Below are 17586 nucleotides of genomic sequence, written 5' to 3' on the forward strand. Positions count from 1 at the left end.
CGTCGTCGTCGATCGATCGATTTCGACTCGTACGCCGGAGGTGGAGAATCGCGAACTGTTGGCGTTACCGCCGTACAAGCGGCGTCGTCACGTCGCGTACGAACTCGCGATCATCGTCGCCGCGGTGGTACGCCACAGTGACATTTGCGGTGCGGTGCTATCGATGAAACAGACCTGGCAACGTCGCACCGACTGCCCTCGCACACAAACGCGCGCGCATACACGTACCTAGAAGGGAAGTTGGGGTGGCTGGCTGGTTGGCTGGCAGGCTAGCGGACGAGCAAACAGGGCAGGCAGGCCAGAGGCTTTCTTGTTCCGAGGACGGTGCTCCTGGTCGCGCCGTCTCTCTTTTCTACCTCCATTGCGCTTACTCTTCCTCACCCTCGGCCCCTCGCGTCTCTCCCGTCCTCGATCAACTCAATCGCGCTCTCGTTCTCTCCCTCCCTCTCCTCGGGCTTCTCTCTCTCTCTCTCTCTTTTTCTCTCGCGCTCATGCCGCATGTACCGTTGAGAGTCTCTCCCTTCCCCTGTCGTACTCTTTCTCTGCCTCTCTACCCCCTCTTCTCTCCTTACCTCGAACGGATCGGGCGAGTCCACTAGGCTTGCGAGGGGTGTTCGGCAGACCTCGTCTCTAGTCGGCCTCGATCCGTAGAGTGCGTCAGACGCCGCGAGTCGATCGCTCCGGTACACGGACATTCGCGAACCGTAGCATACGTGAGTACGTCGTAGGGCCCGCGAATGTCATTGCGCGTTACCTGCGCATAACCGCGGCCCGCGGCAACTCGTATTGCGGCCAGTTTACGCGTTCAGCCTGGGACGCACTCGACCAGCGTATATCCGTACGACGGCCATGTTTGGTGTTTACGACGTGAGGGGGAGTCGCTGACGTCACGTACGAGCGAGCGGGCCGATCTCGCCCGAACGGCACGGCGACTACGGACGACGGGCGGCAGCAGCGACAGGCAAACGACGACAACGACGACGAGGAAAAACGTGCGCGCCGCTCCACGCCGGTAGCCCACGGCGCTGCGCGCTCGCGCACAACCAGCGAGACTCTCGCGTAACACCGTCGTCGAGTAACAAGATCGACGACGGAGAACCGCGGTGGAGATAATCCGCGGGTGCTGTGGATCTACGTACGTGCGCACGAACGAAGCTGGAATCGCACGTCGGGGCTCTCGCTGCTCGCTGCCTCCTTTTTTCCCGATGGGACGCGCGAACCCGTCGATCTCGCTCGCCGTGATCGCCGCTCCTACTGGCTTTTCGAAAAACATCGCGCGCCCCGTCTCGCTCCCCGCTTCCTCCGTCACGTCGCTGAAATAGCACTTGGTCTGTAAAACGACTTGGCGCTCGCGCGACCGATCGCTTCGCGGGAAAAGGAGCAGCAATCGGGCGATGCCGAGCGACGTCACGCCGCCCGAACGGATGACGAAGACGACGCGTCGCGACTGACAACGCATGTTCGACGATGCGCGACACGGAGTCGCGAACGAACTGAGACTCCGATTCTCATCGCGAAGACGATTCCGTTTGTAGACGGGATCGCGCCACGTGGTAATCGCGCACGTGTCTCTCTCGCACGTCTCGGCTGCTGCACGCAGCGCATGCCGGTTCGAATCGCGCTTCGAAGGTGCGAGAGATCGGAGCGGACGATCGTCGTCTCGCACGACGCGACGCACGTGCATACAGTGATCGCTCGCGATTGACACGCATCCGCGCGCGCGTGCGTTGTGTGTGTGTATACATGCGCACGTGTCGTCTGTGATCGATCCGCCTGCCGCCGGTGTGTGTTCGCGCCGGTTTACATATGGTGTTTCGCAGGATACCGCACGTGATACGCAGCCACAAACCGACCGAGGATTATCCAGAACGTCAGGATTAAAGACCGCTCCGTCATCAGCGAGCCATGGAGCTGGGTGACAGAGTTTACGCCGCGGAGCGAATCACGAAAAAGAGGGAAAAGCGGGTTAGTATCGCGCGCGGCCGCCCCCAGATGGCGCTACCAGGCGGAATCCGTCCGCGCGCCGTTACCGCCCCTCTATCTCTCCCTTCTCCTACCTCGCGCCTCTCGTCTCTTGTTTTTTCTTCCTCTTCGTTCTCTCTTTCGCTGACAGCCGGCTTCGCGCGGCTGCCGCTTCTTCCACGACGCTTTTACGACTCGCGATATCGGAACATTATGCGCCGACAGGTACAGGCCCTCCCCTGTTACCTGGTACACAATGTACACGTTCACGTTCGTGTACTTTTATCATATCGTCGAGAGCACGCTTGGAGATCGATCGTCGCTGGACGATCCACCGGTTTTGCCATCGCGAGATTATCGATTCGCTCCCGTTAACGAAACCGCGATTCCGCGCCCCGTTACGTTACGACACGTTGACAGGAGAAATAATAACGGCTTGTCTTTCTCTCGAAACGGTCTCCGTTATTTTAAACGTGAAAGCTGCGAGAAAGAGAGAGGGTGCAAAAAGTAAATAGATCAACTTGATACGAGAAGCACCAATTACGGTCAAAGTTAGATATTAGACTAACACATGTACACTGTGAAAAAAAATTTGTTCAACTAACTGAACACATTTAGTTGTTTGCAGATTTGGTTAATTCAACAAATTTTATTTAACCTTAATCTGCTTAACAAACTGTTCAATGTTAAACAGACTACGGTTAAATTCGATTAAATAAAATTTGTTGAATTAACCAAATCTACAAACTAAATGTGTTTAGTTTTACTTGAACAAATTTTTTTTTCTCAGTGTAATTGCGTGTACGTATTTAAAATAAATTTATCTCAAAAACACATGCGTTCCGATTACTTTCAGACTTTCAACACAATCGATCTAAAATACTACCAATCCCCCAAATTTAATTAGATGTTGATTTGATGTGCTCCTAACAACTCCGATAATTTTTCTTATTTATTTTCATCGTACATTTAATAATTAAAAGCACAATTGGATATATAGTCTCTAATACTCATCTCCATCAATGACTGCGTTCAATAGAATAATATAATTGATCTTGTCTTTATATATAGTTCCTTACTGCATCTAAATCAATTATATTAAAGAATCTTACAACGGTTGCTGCTTTTTCTGCTGAAACAATGTAGGTTGAAACTTAACTTAAGGCATATAAAGCATATAAAGAGATTAAATCGAGATTAAAATTAATGTATTGCTGAAAACGAACATAATCGATTACATTTAATAAATAGCCATTCGTACCTATTAAAGGCGATAGAAACAATCACGTAATCATGAACGATGTAGGAAGAAACTTTCATTTGTTTCACGTTTCATTGAAACAATATGATAATCTTGGTGAATACATGAATACGTTTGGTTGCATTTTTATTATTGTCCTCTTAAAAGCAAATTGAGAGAGCTACTAGAAAAGAAGGTATCCCAACCACGCATTCTGACACCGACTATACAATTTCTGGTTAACGGGAGTCTCCGGAGGCGGACAACGGTGGGTTCGCTGACGGATAGGAGAAAGGCTCCGTATGGCATGGCGATCAGCTGGTAGCAACCGATGGCGTATTTCTATGAAATGTGCGCCGCAGAGTGCAATGCCGCGAACGTAAAAATTATCTATAAAATTCTTTGCAAAACTTGTGTTACTTGCGTAAATCGTTCCAATTTTTTTTTTTTTACGTCATCCGGAAATCACGAAGAAGATAAACTTCGCTGGGCATAAGGAATTAAGAACACAAAATAATGTAAACAATGCGAAACTGTCTTATGTCCGTGTCACACTACGCATTGAAGACCGAGGATTGCGAATTGAGGATTAGAATATTCAGCCAATTAGAACAAAACAGATTAAAATTAAAATTATCTGATTGGTCAAATTCTAATCTTTAATTCGCAATCCTCATCAATCTCCAATGCGTAACGTGATACGGGCATTAGGCCGGAATCAAACTACGCATTAAAGATTGAGATTGAAGATTGAAAGATTGAAATTTGTCCAATCAAAACGATAGGAGCTAAAGTGCCTTTATTCTCATTGTGGTCAAATTTTAATTTTCAATCTTAAATCTCAATTTTCAATGCGTAGTCTGATTTTAACCTTGTGCCCGTGTCACATCAGGATTGCGAATTGAGGATTAGAATTCAGCCAATCAGAACAAAACAGATTAAATTTAAAATTATCTGATTGGTCGAATTCTAATCTTTAATTCTCTCTCAATCTTTCAATGCGTAGTGTGACACGGGCATTACTTCTTTATGGTTTTGCGGATTCGACGTAATGCTAGTCTTTCGCGTGACTATTCAAGCATTTAAATCGCTGCACAATTAAAGTTAACAAGCTATGTTTGCGGAATTTTCATAAATTTCTCTAAATAATAAAGATTAAAAAAATTTTTTTTATTGCAATACTAGACTGCACTAGAAATTTCATTTTCGCTTTCTCCAAATTTTAATCATATATCTACTTTAACTGCAGAGTGTACTCTTATACTAGTTCAGCTATAAAAAAAATAGATTTTTTATTTATTAGAATGAAATTAAATTAAAATGAGAAAATGCTGATGAATATTCGCTTATTTGTGAGAAATAATTTCGCTGAAAGTTAAACTCCAACTTAGCACCGAACCTGATAAACCACTTGGAGAAAAGATCCTACGATTTTTTATTCGGGTCGCATCCGCGAGATTTCCTTTCTTCCGATGCAATTTAAATCGCCCTGCGTCGTCTGTTCGTATCGAAGATCGCCGTTTCACCGTCCGGTTTTGAAAACCAAACAAATCGAACTCGTGAAATGACGTGTAAAGCGTCATAAAGCGCATTTTCTCCCGCGAATTGATGACACGATTGTTACGTTATCGACACGTAACAATATCGGGTAACGGTGTCCTTCGAAGGGACGACAACCTGCTCCGCGTTATCATGTCGATCATGTCATCCGCCAGCTTCATTCGTAGGGTTTCATTCGTGCCGCGTTTCGCGACGTATCGCGCGTGTCATTGTTTTCCAACTGTCACGCCTGTGCATCGCGATGGGGCAGCGGCGTGCCGTTCCTGTTATTGGCCCACCGCCAATGGGTGAGCTGCCCATCGAACATCGACATAGCCGGTCGTGCTATCGACCGTGCTTTACGAGATGGTTTCGGAAAATTCACGCGTTTTCCAACCGCTCAAGCGAGATCTCTCTCTCGTTTTTTCCTATATTTTTATTGGTTCTAGAAACGCGAGGATAGGATAGGGGAGACCAGGGCTCGTTATCTCTGTGAAGTTGGCATCTCCTGTTTAAAAAAAAATGAAATTTTCATCACAGTTCCGAATGCACCCCGAAGAGTTCTGGAATTCTTATCCAAAATAAAATATAGTTCCGGTGAATTAACACAAAAAATCGAAAAGTAAAAAGTGCCAACTTCACAAAATGCAGAACAAAAAATCGCGATATCTTCTAATGTTCGGTCCACAACTTTGCTTTGAGAGGTCTTGAGTCATAAGTCGAAAGAGATTAAGTGACAATAATTTTTGCCTTTAAACTGTTTTTGCGCAGTCTTTAGGTTTTAACCGTTAGACTTAAGCGAATTGAGCAAAATTCAATTCTTACGGTCTAAAAGTATAAGTTCTATGGTCAATATATCATCACTTACAGCTTAAAGCCCGATCTACATAAGACGCAGAACGTGGTTCGCAGGTCGCAAAACTAGGAACTAACCTAACGTATTTTAATCATAGTATGCTTGTAGGATGCAGAACGCAGAAAGTTGGGTGAACTTCAAGTTTCTGCGTCCTGCGTTCTACAAGCATACTATGATTAAAATACGTTAGGTTAGTTCCTAATTTTGCGACCTGCGAACCGCGTTCTGCGTCTTATGTAGATCGGGCTTAAGGCTTACGGCCTCTTAAAGCAAGGTTGTGGACTTAGCCTAAACTACCGGTCCTAGTTCCTAGCGCTTTGAATGCTAATAACTTTTGATAGAACTCGTAAGAGTGCTGTCCAAAATCGTCGACAGAACTGCCGGAACCAACGGTTTAAGAGATATTTCGTAGTGATGTTTTGTATGTCGGATCGAAAAATTTGTAACATCTGAGGGAGGTGAAAATTTTTTTAAAATTCCGACAGTTCTGTCGACAGTTTTGGGTAGCACCCCAAGAGTTTTAACGAAAGGTAGGACCAACAATTTAAGAGATATGGCGATTTTTTGAAAGTCGATTATTTAACACCTGCAGAAGGTTAAAAAATTTTTGAACGTTCCAGCAGTTCTGTTGACAGTTCTGAATAGCATCCCAAGAGTTCTGTCAAAAGTTATTAGCATTCAAAGCGCTAGGACCATGGAGTAAAAAGAAGGAGACCAAACTCAAGCGGCCGGCTACGAAAAAGTTGAGTTCGATTTCTGGCTTCAGAAAAGCACTGTACGGAAGAACAAATTCGAGCGCTCCTGTTGAAGAAAACTGTCTACTTAGAGGATTTGATAAATGTTTTTCTTCCCATTTTCCTGTAATTCTGTATGTTTGTGTATTTTCATGCGTTGAATATATTCTGAGAGAAGGAAAGTTGTCGCTCAAGTCCCGTTTTATTTTTTTTTAATTTCAAAGTTTTGATGTCAGTAAGTTAAAAAACGATAATTTAATGATAATTTATGACTATGCATGCATGTATGTATTTTTCAATAAATATCGACGCATTTACTGTTTAATCAAATAAAATGAAATTTTATATAAATTGGAATTTCTGCTTTAAAAAATACGTGCATACATGTGTATTTCATACGCGTTATCATGTGGTATGTACTTCTAATTTTTCCTGCAACGCGGCACTAAAATCGCATCGTTCTGATTTTCCGCGATTTTGCATGTGTTTTCCGAAGCCATGTTTCGAACCCATGTTTTATCCTCGAGTTTGGTCTTCTTCTTTTCATTCAGTGGTTAGGATTAATAGTTTAAAAGACATCACGATTTTTTGTTCTGTGTTTTGGACAGGAACTTCAGACTTCTTAGAGTTGTTCCATCTTCAGATAAACTGTGGTAATTTACCTATTAGATAAACAAAAGAGTAAAAGAGTAAGACAGTGAGCTGAAGTTTATCGAAAGGTAGAACAACTCAGCCTGATGCTCGTGTCACACTACGCATTGAAGATTGAGGATTGCGAATTAAGGATTAGAATTTCACCAATTAGATAGCTTTAATTTTAATCCGTTTCGTTCTAATTGGCTGAATTCTAATCCTCAATTCGCAATCCTCAGTCTCCAATGCGTAGTGTGACACGGGCATTAGAGATGCATTTGGAATTGTGACGAGGTGCCTAACTTCACAGAGGCGCGCTTGGCTGTCCAGAGACAAATTGGACTGCGTACCGTTTATATATTTATGGCAAAAGAAATAACGGCTTTTATAACATAGATAAAAAAATTAACGGTTCTTTTATAATATAGATACTTTTCCTAAAGTTTTGTTTAAATCAAAGTATTACAATTAAAAGAGGAAAAGATCTTTTTCCGTTTTCGGGCGATTCAGTATTTCGTATTAATACTATTAGCCTGAGATAATCAATCTAAGTGATGTGTTATTAGTTAAGTTACTATTGCACATAAAAGTATTAGTCGTAACCGTAAGACCATAAAAAGCGATAAATTGATAGGCTACGAGGCAAGCGGTAAGTCACGTGACTGTCTTCCGATTGGTTGTTCATAAGGATAAGGCGTTAATCGCAATCTTTCGACGGGACGAAAACTTGCATCTATGATCGTGACTTTGAGGTTATGACACTCGTGTTCCTTCTGCGTAGAGGACGCGACAATGCTTGGCCTCGATGCAGTAGCCAATCAATTTATCGCTTTTTACGATTTTACGATTAAAGGCCGCAACACAGACTTTTGCATAACGTATAATACATAGTGCATAAGCGAATCAACTAATCAGAATCTTTCCTTTCCTCCCATTCCATGGAAAAGAAGAATTTCGATTGGTTGATTCCCTTATGCACTATGCATTAGTGTTATGCAAAAGTCTGTACTGCGGTAAGACTATGACTTTTACGTGCAATGGCCTTTAAAAGGAAAGTTTTTGTTACTATGACATGTTATTTTAAGTAATGACAGCAATTTGTTATAATAAAATGATTAAAATTAAATGTATGTAGAGATGGAGTATGTTGACTCATATTTAACGCAAATTGGCATAAGCTTAGTTTGATGTGTTGTTGTTGCCGCTTGTAAAGATTGTTATTAATGTAAGATTTTAGTATTGAAGCATGAAAATGTTCACATTTCTTTCTAATTTTCAAACGAGAAAATTTTAAGATGAGCTTCCTGATTCGTGGAATTCAGTGTCGCTTAATCTCAATGAAAAAATATACAATATATATATATATATAATCTTAGAAAACAAAATTGAACTTAATCTAAAATTAACAGATAGATACAAAATTAACATTAAGATTGAAATTATATTCAATATACTCAATTGACTCAATTTCTTTTATTCTTTTTCTAACAATCAACATTTGTGTTACATAAATTTCCGCGCACATCGAAGCATATTCAAAGCATGAGATTTCTGCCTGAATGTTCATACATTATAACGATTATTCGAGAAACAATTCAAATAATTATTATTAATCATCAATTATTATTGTTACTCGTCAAACATTGATATGTCAAACTATGAAATATCATCTCTAGTTGTTGCGAAACAGTGCAATTTCTGTTGAAGTTTCTCGAATAACCGCAATAACGCGAATATTTAGACAGGAAACATCCTGCTGCCCTCGATGTGCGAGCGAATTCATATGCTAAGCAATTATGACTACATTTACTCTATACTCTCTAAATTCTTTGGAATGGAATCTCATTCTAAAGAGTGATAATTGAATCAGTCTCGAAAAAGAGTGGCTCAATTTTCAATTTTAAGAATAGAATTTTATTCTTCAGAGTAAGATTCATTCTAGATGTTTTAAAATATACATTATTAAAAATTCAGTGATCTTTAATGAATTGACTCAATTTTTTTCACTGTTCCTTTTTTAACGATCGATTTTTATGTAATAATCTCTTTTTACATTTCTATCTCGTAATTGTTAGATCCATCGATCTCGGAATATAAATAAATGTATTCTATTTATCTCAACTTGGTAAGGGTCGACAGGAGTGACAAGCCAACTCATTTATACCTCATTTGTGGTGCAGCTACGTATATACGAGCTCGTATCTATACTCCATCAGACTCTACCATATACTGTCTCGTAAAAGAAAAAAAATTGCCACGAAACTCGTTTTGGCTTACATTTTACAAAGCTACGAAGTCTATTAAAGAACGAAATTTTGCAATTTCATTCTTAAAAACATTTTAATGAATAAAATAGTATGCTCCTTACCTTGTTTACTTGTTTTTATGCTGATATTTTATCTCCAAGAAGTAATATTACATCATAAAACCTTTTTTTTTTTTTTATGAAGCTGCAAAATATACACTGCGCGTATAGAGCTGGATTTTGCAAATTTTGATTCTTGAAAATTTTTTAATAATAAAATTATGTACACCTGAACTGCACTACACATCGGGTGAGATATTAGAACAAATTTTTATTTTGCCTATTTTCCAAAAAAATCTCTATGAACCTTCAGGCAGAGTTGGCAGAAACCCAGTTTTTCCAAAAAAATCTCTGTATGTGAACCTTCAGGCAGAGTTGACAAAAACCCAGTTTTTCCAGAAAAATCCAAATTTTTGGCGTTTTTGTGGTTTGTGAGTTTTTCTTCTAGTACAGCCATCTATTGTTTCAAAAGCGTAGTATCTGTTCGACAAAGACATATAACCTCAAAAAGTCATCCAACGGATACTACCAGGATTTAGGACCAGGATTTTATTAATATCATTTATGTTAGTTTTTAAAGGCTGGTGATAGTCTACCTTGCAGTACTATTGCACTTATTAAGTGTAATATTATCTATGTTTTTTCGTAGACTGATATAATTATTCAGTTATATATATATATATATTATATAACCTATATAACTTATATATGTATTATGAGTTTAATAAATTAATAATTAAGTGATAAATATGTTACTTTTATTGAGTTTTTGTTTAAAAATGTGTGCTAAGATATATTAATATTACATAAAACAATGAAATTTGACATGCATCTAGGTTTTTGTAAACTGGGTTTTTCTGTGCGAACCCTGCCTTCAGGAATCTTTTCTGATTACAAATATCGCAATTAAAACGCGATTCATCCAGTATTTTAGCTGTAATTTCAGCATAAAGAAATTCGTCCAACTAAAAGTCTCTATAGTCTGTCCTGTCGACCCTTAACTCATTGACTAACGGCGAATCGAGCTTTCACGCTCAATTTGATCTGTCTGGCAATTGACAAAACATGAAGGATCTTACGAGGCAATTCGTAACACATCTCCCGCTATTAATTATCACGCTATGGCCTATAATTGCGTGCGTTGATAAGCGAATCGGCTCTTATCGATGGGCAGATCTTATCGGCGCGTGATCTTATCTTTCCGACATGCGCACAGCGCGCAACACGTGCACGCAATGGCATAATTCTAATGTTGATGCATAACTGCGGTAGAGCCTAATTACGGGTAAATGTGAAAGTGATTAATGCATCAATTACGCGTCAATAGCGAATGCATGAGGAAAACAATGTTATAGAGGTCGATGTTGAATCGTCACGAAACAAAATATTTACTATATCTCTGTAGAGAAAAATGTAAACATTATCCAAACTTCTTTTTTTATTTCCATGATTGAAGATACAAAAGTTTTTTATTTTTCCATATCGCTATTTTATACTCTTATTAATATTTTACACGTATACCCACGTTTCTCATCGCGTTTTTAGAAATATAATTTCATTGCAATTCTCCTGGATAGACAGATATCCACGTGGTAACGTCGCGATAATTGAGAATAATGAAATGACAACTCGCGCGCGGCTGCCTCACGTGTCGCTCAACGCGTTGACGCTCATCGTATTTACCGTCAATGTAATTGTATTAAACGATTCAATAATTTTTCTTCATTCTCTTATATTTCGGTTTGAATTAATATTCGCGAATTTTTACGAGTCTACAGCTTAATTTCTCGTTCATTAAAACACGTGTTTATATCGTATATTCGTATTGTTGAAAATGATTGACAACCCTGTGGAACTGATCATCCTTTTTTTTCTTTTTAGGGTAAAATCGAGTACTTTGTCAAATGGAAAGGATGGAGCAAAAAGTGAGTACGAAATCGAAAATCTGTAATTAAATGGAATGACGTTCGTAACTGAGACGTGTAATTTCTCTTGTATTTTAGATACAACACGTGGGAGCCGGAAGAAAATATTTTGGACATCAGATTAATCGAATTGTACGAAGAAAGCCAAAAAGGTGCAGATGTAGTACCCACCAGAAGGCCAAGGCGAAGGGATACTAGATACAGCGTAAGAATACATTTTTTCGTCATACAAATACTTTTCTATTTCAAATAAATGACTGTAATAATCGCGTTAAAATTGATTGTGCACTAAAGTGCCATAATTAAATCAAACCATACAATTTTGTTTAAAAAATATTTTCTTATACATCCGTACTCTGTAGTCCGATGTTTTACATAGATTACTTTACTCGTTACATTAAATTGAGTATTAGTTATCTCTAATAAAAAAATTCAATTATTAGATACAAACTATACAAAAAAATTTGAATATCGTCAAGTATGTTTTTCTAAAAAAAGATAGATTTATTTATCATAAAGTTTTCTAAACGCGGAACATATTCTATTTTTAGATAGGAAGGGGAGATATTTAAATCGTATTTAATTAAAAATTTTGTTACATATGATACATATATAACATAATTAACAAATAGTATATACGTATATACAAATAGTATATATGTATATACAATACGGTTATATATATATATATGTATAATTTATATGTTGATATCATGTTCTTAGTACGAAGATAACTCAAGAGACCATTTCTCACTTCCTCATTACACTGAATCACTTTAATAGCTTAGTATCTTGGCGAACTTTATGGTGTTCTTCGCTGAGTATAGCTGCTCATAAAATCTTTCATTTTGTAAAATAGTTGTAACTTAAACTCGAAAGTTAACAGGATCATAAAGTTAGATTAGAGACGTGTTTTTTGCACATAATTTGACGACATTCATCTTCATTTTCAGGAACAACTGTCTAATCTTGTTGTCGATGAGGAACCTGGCGGAGACGAAAGGGTAGGCGAAGACAGTCAGGATGAATCGACGACGGGCAGCACTTCAGCATCTCGTTTAAATCCAGTAGCCCCTGATGAGGACACTCTCCCAAGTTCCTTAGACAGCCATGAGTCGCCAGAATTAGCATCAACGTTCAGCGTCGATTCTGATAGTTCAGTCAGTAGTATGGACATACCTCTATTGCCTAGAAAAGAACGTATGAAAAGGAAGGCGGAGGTCCTTAGTCGATCTGGCAAGATTGGCGTAACAATTACCACGAGTAGTCCTAGTAGTGGCAGTGGTAGCCCACCTCCGAGCAAAGTTCCTCGGTTATTGCCTTTGAAAAACAACCCCACAAATCCGTCTTATGTAAGTTTCGATAATTATACAATAACTCATTATCATCGCGTTGAACGCTATTAAAATTAAATTATAATACTAAAATAATACTAAAATTAAATTATGATATAGGATTAAAACAATTTTTTATATGCATGTAACAAATTAAAAATACGTAAATAAAACTCTCAAACTAATTAATATTGCAGCAAAAATTTAAACGTTTGATTGATATATAAAAACTTTTTTAACTTGCGTACATGAATTGCAGTCCATTTAGATTATAAAACAGTTATAAAATAAAAGTGTGCTAATGGATACACAAAAGCATTCAAAAGGGAAATACATAGTTAAAAACATCAATAATGACATTTATATCTTCCTGGTATAAAAGCAAGATTTACATTTTACATTATAGAGTCACAAAGCCAACGGACAAAATCAAAGAAGGCCGTCGTCCTCCAGCGTGAAATCGACACCGGAAGAACCTCTGCCGGCAGTACCGACGACACCGGCGCCAGCAGTACAGGATAAAAAGCGTCCCGAAGCTGATGTACCTCATGGTCCGCCACCCTCTCTTCCGCGTGCACCACCGGCACCGCTGTCTCCTCAGACAGATACTCCTTTGGAGCAAGTCACATCAAAGAAGAAGCAATTATCAGAGCAAAAGCAAGACAAATCGAATGGCGCAGTTGCTGCTGACAAAGCGAACGGTCACAAATCACCCAGCCCCACGGACTCTTACACTAATAACAACAGGTTACCTACTGTCGTGAATGGACACCATAGCCCTAATAATAACAACAACAACAACAACAACAACAACAACAACAACAATAATAACAACAACAACAACAATAACAACAACAATAATAGTTCAAGCGTCAAACAAACAGAGATTCCGAAGCCAGAGATTTACGTTCCACTCACGAATCCCGGCACGGATTATTGGCACGCGAGAAACCCCGTGGCGGATCAAGTGTTTATCACAGACGTTACTGTTAATCTGAAGACCGTTACCATCAGGGAATGCAAGACTGAAAAGGGTTTTTTTCGAGAAAGAGATCCCAAAGAAACTCTTTGAGCTTCAAAAATCTAACATCTTTGATGGTCGTGCAACGGGAATGTCCGCTCTAAGTTTTATTGAATCACAATGTGTAAATATAAATTATTTTCATTCGTTGGATGTTAAGACAAGGATGTTATCAGGATACCAAGCAAATTAAATTTTGTCTTGTGATATAAAGACATCATGTTAAGTATCGCAATGAAAATCGCGAAAGTATCACGTAAAGATCTGTACAATCTTGGAGCACCAATTGGAATCCCAAGAATATCAAACAGACGAAACAAAGATCAATCAATCAGACCTCACAACATGAGAATCCGTGATTTTTTTCTAAAATTTTTTTTGAAAATGATCATTGTGTCCAGACAGATTGTTGTGTACGATTTTGTATAAATTGATTGTAAAGACTAGACAATGTCGGTATGATATTCATTACAGAGTATACATCATACCGCTATCACAATATATTTTAAAATGCTTGGTAGATTTTAATAACACGCTGAAGATCTGAAAGACATTAGAAGATAATGTATCTTCTAGTTGATTTTATTATTTGCTTGTCTTAGAACGCTAAGAGAATGCTATAAAGTAAAAATCTTCAACTTTTGTTTTTACACTACGGGATATATATTATATACACGAGATATACTTAGGAAAAAAAATATTTTTCTAATTCATTTTTAGAATACTGAAACTGCTTCGTGGAAGCGATTTGAGATGTTCCGAGTTATTTTGAAGGGAAAAAAAATGGTTTTCAACGCGTTACAATGCAGTTGTATCCTATTTATCAGTGAATATTTTGCTACATGCTGGAAAATAGAGTATCGCGAAAGAAAAATGTGTAAATTATATTTTGAATGTATGTAAGAAAGTGTATGATTCAAGAATTTCAGGCGATTACAAAATGTCATTCGATTCGGAGGAAACACAATTGCACACAGTATTTCAACCACCATCAGTGGTGATGCGTTTTCTCGGTTTGACTTGAACTAATTCGCGATACCCATTTGACGACAGATGCATTTCGATGCTATCGAATGCTTCGTTCGATTTTGTGTATATTCTCACTTCGTATATAATTAATTATTTTTATTTAGTGTAGAAAGTCCTGCATATATCAATCGTGACAGTTCCACGAGATTATTGCATATCTCTTAGTGAATTTATTTTATTTATGGATTCTGATTGTCAAATATCACCAAATAGGAGGATGTTCCTTTGATGATAAAGGCGCGTTGAAATTAGTACAACAATCCAAATCTGATTATATTCAATATCTGATTATATATTTACACGCTACTCGGTTGGTATACCATTATGCCCCGTTTTTTTTAGCGATGCTGTATGATGTTAGGCGCACTTTCAATCATATCATGTAGTTTGCATTGATCAATCTTCTCATTATTACATTTATTACTATTCTGTTTACAGTGCGTTATCAATTCTTTTTCATGGTAAACGCTGCTGTCACACAGCCAAGTTAAAAGCTTAGATTTCATGATTACATAAATGAAAATTTTATTCTCTGACTTGTGAGAAAAAATCTATAAAATCTCAGAAAGATAAATAATTGAAAAAAAATTTACAATTTGCGAGTGGCTTGTGATGCAATGGTTGTCGTTGTGTCTCAACAGATTGAGACAATTAAACTTTTCTTCCTCTTGAAAAAACAACATACTATTTTGGAATAATATGTTTTCTCCTTTCTTATATTTTTATTTAACTATTTTTCTTTAACTATTTTTGTTATCGAAGATTGATTTTTTCTCCAATTATCAGATGATGTTTTCTGATTATTAGATCTCTTTAACATTTGCTTTTTTACGGAACAAATCCTACTGCGGTGTTACAGGAGCCACGTGAGAAAGAATAAAGAAATCCGAGCATTTACTGAATTAATTAGAAAATGATCGAAAGATATGTGTAAAAGGCGATGAAAAGATGTATGATAATACAATAAGCTAATAATTTTTGTTTCTTTGTTTCTGCTGATATAATAGAACAGTCTGCAGAAGATGTTCTGTGTGTTTTAAGCACAAATATTTTAGCTATATAATTTCGTTTTACATCTAGGTGACCAAATACTAATGACAATGATGCTTGCGCTTATTTGCAAATGAATAAAACGTTTGACACATACGCTTCTTTCTCGCGTATTTATAGGGACAGAAATTTGAAATTGGCGAAATTAAACCAGTGTCTCGGTACTTGCTTTGGAGTTTCTTGTCGTATGTATTAGACACGTACAGCATCGCTAAAATGCGATGCGGTTGCTTGATGGAGCAAAAGACTACAACATGGTAGGGCCCCTGCTATGGATAGTGTTATGTTAAAAGAGTTTCTCGGGTTAAATATATATTAAACGCGTAAGATTTAATATATATTTAACATGCATGATACGTGTTAAATTTAAATATATATATGTTGCTTATTTATTACAATTAATATGAGAACTTTTAGGTTTCTACGTCCTTAATGTAGCTGTAATTAGAATGTATTATATATGTGCGGTGTGTCTTATTTGTGAGCGTGTTCGGCAAGACGTTATTTCCTGAATCTAGCACGATTTATTGCGTCATCACGTGTCCCAAAGGTCGTTGGGACCCAATGAAGTTTTAGAGAAATTTAAAAAGGAAATTCCGATGACTCCTCTTGGAAAACAGATAAAAGAGATAGGTCTGTGTGCGTGTTTGTTCCTTTTGTTTTTAAACGGGGGCCATTCGCATAAGATTTAGATTGACACATTCATTATAATTATCAATGCGAAAGATTGAAGTATATATTTCAACTGTTGTGTAATGTAAACCACTGTATATATTCATATAGAAAGCGTTTCCTGTAAAAATTGTACATACATAGTTCGGACGAAACTACGTTTCGCCATGGTGGGCGGAGCATGTGTGACAAGGATGGCTTATATAAATCTTTGAATTATCAATTGTACATAGATAAAGAGACGCGGAAACCCCCTCCCCCCTACCCCTTTAGTTGTAAATGTAAAATTGCAACTAATAGATCTATAGAGAAAAAAAAGAGAGGAATCCTTTTCTTAGCTTTAGAATTTCAAGATAGACTGTGCGCGTACCTTCGATATTGTTTCTGTACTTATAAATATATTCAGACTACTTATACTGATTAAGAAAAAAAAAAGAGAAAAGGGAGATGAAAAAAAAGACATGAAACGATAACGCAGTGACTACGCAGGCATATACGATACGTGAACCCCGGTAGTACCAAATTCAACGGTAATTTTAGTTCTGTCTGGTACAGATTCCTTATATTTCAATAAAATCTCTACTTGAAGTCAGGCTGTTTCTAGATCCTAGATCTCTTCCTCGCGAATCTCAGTGGCACTCGCATGCCATAGTTGTCATATATCTGCCTTTTATATAATAGTTACACATAACTCGGACATAATAATTGTACATAACGTGTCTTTTTAATCCGCGAGCTTTAATGATTTTTGAGTGAGCTAAACTTGAGTGCGATTAGAAGAGTAAAACGTTAGTTTTCGTTTATTTCTCTTATATAGCTTTTAGTTAGTAAATAAAAGAAGACTTTATAAATATATATTAGAAATAATTTAAAGTTTTTTTTATCAACCTTACATATATATATTTTTTTACATAAAAGGATATTTCATATAGACAAAAAAAAAGATTTTCTGAAAGCAATCGGAAACGTTTCGTCGGCTGCATCAAATAAATTGATGTGAATCAAGTTTTATATCTGGAGACACGGTAGTTTTTCAATCCAATTGAATCCAATTCAATCCAATTAAATCCAAAAAAAGTATCCCCTTTAAAATACGCATTCAGATAGAAAAAATTTCAATCCATTTTAATCCATTTTTGTTTACTGGGATGGAAAGTGAAAAGTGAAAATTTTTACCATTAAAGTTAATGGAGAAATTTTTTACTTTTCACTTTTCATCCGAGGGAAAAAAGTTTCATAATTGATACCCTGAGCGCAGTATGTAATAATGATCACGTTCAGCAGAG

The 17586-nt window shown here is 37.8% G+C and overlaps 1 protein-coding gene across 1 annotated transcript in view; it reads left to right on the forward strand.

Annotated features, from left to right (window-relative positions):
- LOC108721972 (polycomb group protein Pc) overlaps window positions 1-15056 on the forward strand; it is a 15520-nt gene extending 464 nt beyond the window's left edge. The window contains exons 2-6 of the mRNA XM_018446836.1: window positions 1821-1965; window positions 11151-11194; window positions 11273-11399; window positions 12148-12546; window positions 12935-15056. Coding sequence (XP_018302338.1) covers window positions 1906-1965; window positions 11151-11194; window positions 11273-11399; window positions 12148-12546; window positions 12935-13600 — 1296 coding nt within the window. The 5' untranslated portion in view covers window positions 1821-1905 and the 3' untranslated portion in view covers window positions 13601-15056. The remainder of the gene's footprint in view (window positions 1-1820; window positions 1966-11150; window positions 11195-11272; window positions 11400-12147; window positions 12547-12934) is intronic.
- Window positions 15057-17586: the final 2530 nt, after the last annotated feature.

This window comes from Mycetomoellerius zeteki, unplaced genomic scaffold (assembly GCF_001594055.1).
Source record: "Mycetomoellerius zeteki isolate Tzet28-1 unplaced genomic scaffold, Tzet1.0 scaffold105, whole genome shotgun sequence".
NCBI classification, from domain to species: Eukaryota; Metazoa; Arthropoda; class Insecta; order Hymenoptera; family Formicidae; genus Mycetomoellerius; species Mycetomoellerius zeteki.